General features: G+C 27.2%; 2 protein-coding genes across 2 annotated transcripts; both read left to right on the top strand.

The window, feature by feature from the left end:
* The first annotated feature begins 483 nt into the window (after positions 1-483).
* Positions 484-918, top strand: Chro.10402 (hypothetical protein). Its single annotated transcript, XM_660290.1, has 1 exon — positions 484-918. One exon carries the CDS (start codon positions 484-486, stop codon positions 916-918), a length of 435 nt encoding a protein of 144 aa, XP_665382.1.
* A 905-nt stretch (positions 919-1,823) lies between these two features.
* Positions 1,824-3,308, top strand: Chro.10403 (hypothetical protein). The annotated part of the gene is made up of 1 exon (XM_660289.1): positions 1,824-3,308. One exon carries the CDS (start codon positions 1,824-1,826, stop codon positions 3,306-3,308), a length of 1,485 nt encoding a protein of 494 aa, XP_665381.1.
* Positions 3,309-3,868: the final 560 nt, after the last annotated feature.

Below are 3,868 nucleotides of genomic sequence, written 5' to 3'. Positions count from 1 at the left end.
ATTATTCGCAATATATTTTTTGCATGTGAATGCCGGTATATGAAAAATGTAAAAATTGTTTTAATGTGGGAGAAAAAACAAGAAAGTAAAAGTTTTAGTTCGAGAATAATAGGAATAAGGTTATAGTGAAAATAATTTAGAAATTTTCAAATTTGAAGAGGGATCTATAAATATATGCTAGTAGTCAAATATTTAGTGTATTTTGCATGCATAGGGCGGAATAGGAAATTAGCCGCTAGATCACACGAATAAAATAATTAGAGGTAAATTAGAAATATATATAAAGAAATTGGTTTAATATTTTAAAATAAAACAGTAGTGGTTTATGCAATATATACAAAAAAAATATAGGAGCTAATAATTTCAAAAGTGAGATAAATAAATGTTGTTAAGATTAAAAACAATATAATAATAATAATAATTATTATTATTAGTAATAACGACAACCATAAGTAGAGATAAATTGAATAAAATTTAACAGAGATGAAGCTAAATAATGCATTCTGCGGATTTTCATTGTATATGATTTTTATTTTTTTGCTAGGAGATGTTACTGGTATACATATCAATAGAGAATTACAGAATTTGAGTATTGAAAGTGAGGGAAATATTAAAGTGGGTAATTCTGCTAAAGATTCGGGAGATGATGTTAATGACGAAAGTAATTCAATTATTAAAGGAGAAGAAGAAAAAAATAATGATCAAGGATTGACAACGAACAATACAGAAAGTGGTAATAGTACAACTACGGAGAATACTAGTGATAATAACGAAACAGTATCTCAGAATATAACTGAAGCAGATAATAATAATAATAATAATAATAATGATTCACTAAAACATCATGTATACAATGGAACTTTTGATTTAAAGAAAACATTTTTTTTGGATGGAATAGCATATAATAGTAAGTTTTAAGTAATTTGTTTATGATTTCATAAATAATTTAATTCAACAAACTAAAACTAATTCAATTTTAATTAACTATAGGCAGTACAGGTTTACCAATACTTCCAAATTTAATGGATAAGCTTGAAGATGATTATGATTTTGATGATATGCCTTCATTGAAGGAAGCACTAGAAATAGAGATAGGATGGATAATTATTGGAGTATGCTTAGGACTATTGGCTATAATGATTATCACAATAATTATAGTCTCTGTTATTAAACATAGAAATAATAGAGCTAGAAGGGAAGCTGAGGAGTAATTTCTACTCCTTCTATATAATTGTTTCTTTTTTACTTAATTTTGTATTAAAAAAGAAAAAAATGTATATTTTCTTATGATTATCAACGCATAGACTTGTATTCAACATAATATAATATTTGGATTAAATAAAGCAATAATTACTGCTGGAAATTAAATAAAATCTATGCGGGAATATTATTACATGCAATAATGTACTATTTTTAATATATAATATTTAAGATTCAAGCGCCAGAAAAGATTGCCACGAGAAATAATTCCAAATGATAAATTACGTAATAGAAAGATTTATGATAAAAATAATGCAGGGGCAATTAAGGTAAAAAAAAGGAGTAAAGTAAGAAAATATTTGAGCTAGAAAATATTCCATTCAATTTTTCAATAATTTGTAGCAGAATATTTGAGGATGATCATTAGTATAAACCTAGATAGAAACATTACTCTATTAATTGATTTTTAAATATAGATCAATACTGGTAAAACTTGTAGCTTAAACTTCAAAGTTAGTCATATTAAAGTATATACAAAGTAATATTTACTTTTGTGGATTTTTTTGGAGTTAATCCTCTCTTTTAATAATTCTACCCCTCCAATAATATTATCTGTATCATTAATGGTGCAAAGGCACAGACTTGCAGATTGGCGCCATCTAAAAAGCCGTGTTGTCTTTAAAAATTGGGACAACACACACAAAAAAAGGAAGGTTTTGGAAGATACTGAGAGAAATATAAAGGAATTGAGGGTAAAGAAGAAAAATAGAATGGTGCAAGTGAATAATAAGGGAATATTGGATGGTGTTGAGTTAAGGGAAGGAGGAATAAAAGGTGATCCATATTTAGAAAGAGTGAATAAAGGACATACAGGTTTGGGAGCAGATGCAGGTAGCTTGAAAGATGAAAGTAAGCAAGTTTTAAATGCAAGAAGAGGTTTAGTTAGAATGATAATAGATATTATATTAGGGAAAGATACTACTAAACAGTATAAAGAAGGAAGTGCAGCATATTTTATTGATAAGATACAAAAAATATTAAGATTAATAAGTTTGATGTTTTCTTTATTTATTTTGGGATTTATAATTACTTCTAGAATTAATAAAGGAAGGAAAGATGTTTCAAGTTCATTTCCAGTGGGATCTTTGGGAAGATCAATAAAATTTGAAATGATGTTGGACACTTTAGAAAATGAGCATGGAAAGTTAGGTGGGGAAGGATCATTTGGAGAAAGAAGTAAAGTTAATGTTAAAGGTATTGGGAGTAAAGATGTAAAAGGCCAGAATACTGATTATGATGAAAATTTGGAAGAATTTAATAGCCAAGTTTTAGATGATCCAGAATATTGGGCTGATGACAATGATAAGGATTTATGGGATGATGATATTGACGAGTATTATGACATGGAAATTGTAAGTTCAGAAGATGATGAAAATGATGAAGAGTTAGGAAATAATAATACTAATAAGGAAAATAGTAATACAATTCCAAATGAAAGTAGTTCTCAAATAATACAAGGGAAAAGGAATAAGGGATTAAGATCAAAAGGAGTCGAAATTTCATTACCTTCTTCATTGATATTATATGGCAGAGTAACAAAAGAAGATACATATATTAATGGGGCTTATAATATAATTATTGAGGAGATGAAGGATGGAAAGAAATATCCTAAATTACATCATGGAAGAGCAATTTACAAAAAAGAAGGAAAAACCAATGGAAATACTACAATACCAACCTTATTTATAATATTTGATGGTACTCATGAATTCTGGACAATTACTTCAAGTTTAGATCCTGGCTTAAAGCCTTTAGCCTTTCTACCAGATCATGCATTAATACCTATAAGACATGTTGGACCATATGGAGCTCATTCAAATTCAACTTGGGTCTTCAGAAATAATAATGGTATTTTGAAGGATTCTAGTGTTAGAATTGTGGAAAATAGTTCAGTTGATTTTCCAAGAATACCAGTTCATATTACCAAGGCTACACATAATTGGCACATTAAACATCATAGGGAGACGAAAGGCAGGACAAATTCTAACAAAAAGAATGTTAGTAACTACAATACTGATTTAAAAGTTTTTAAAGATCCTTACAAATAATGAAAATGATTTTTTTTTTAGGATTTAAGATGATCAAGTTAATAGTTTATATATAATTGATAATTTTTAGAGAAGGGAAATAAAGGGGTGGAGTAGGTAGAAAAAGAAGCGAAAGAAGGAGATTAGAGAAAGTAAATAAATATAGAGTGTTGATAAGTATATATTTCATTTTTAAGTTTAGATGTGAACACTGGACAATTTAAAAAATCAATTAAGTTTATCAAGGTACATTATCTCCTTTTGATCTACTCATTTTTTTAAAAGTTAATTATATTCAGGTCTTCTATTATTGTTTTCAAATAAAAGAAAATGATTACTTATTTTCCTTTGCATTTTTTTTGATCAACATAAATGCAAAGTTACGAGTATTGTTTATAGTTTTTGTAAAATCCAATTCATTTATCATTTTTTTAAAAAAAGCTATTGTATCATTTTCACCTTTAATTTTTTATGTTAAGATTTATGTTATAACACGTCATTATTTTGCATGTAATTACGTATTGTGTAAAATCAATAATTCAAAAATGCTATACCGGCGTTTTCAGGTGTTTTTAATGGCG

The sequence above is a fragment of the Cryptosporidium hominis genome (genome assembly GCF_000006425.1).
Source record: "Cryptosporidium hominis TU502 chromosome 1 CHRO011119, whole genome shotgun sequence".
In the NCBI taxonomy this organism is placed as follows: Eukaryota; Apicomplexa; class Conoidasida; order Eucoccidiorida; family Cryptosporidiidae; genus Cryptosporidium; species Cryptosporidium hominis.
The sequence above is the reverse complement of the archived record's forward strand: the minus strand, read 5'-3'. Positions and strand labels throughout refer to the sequence as shown.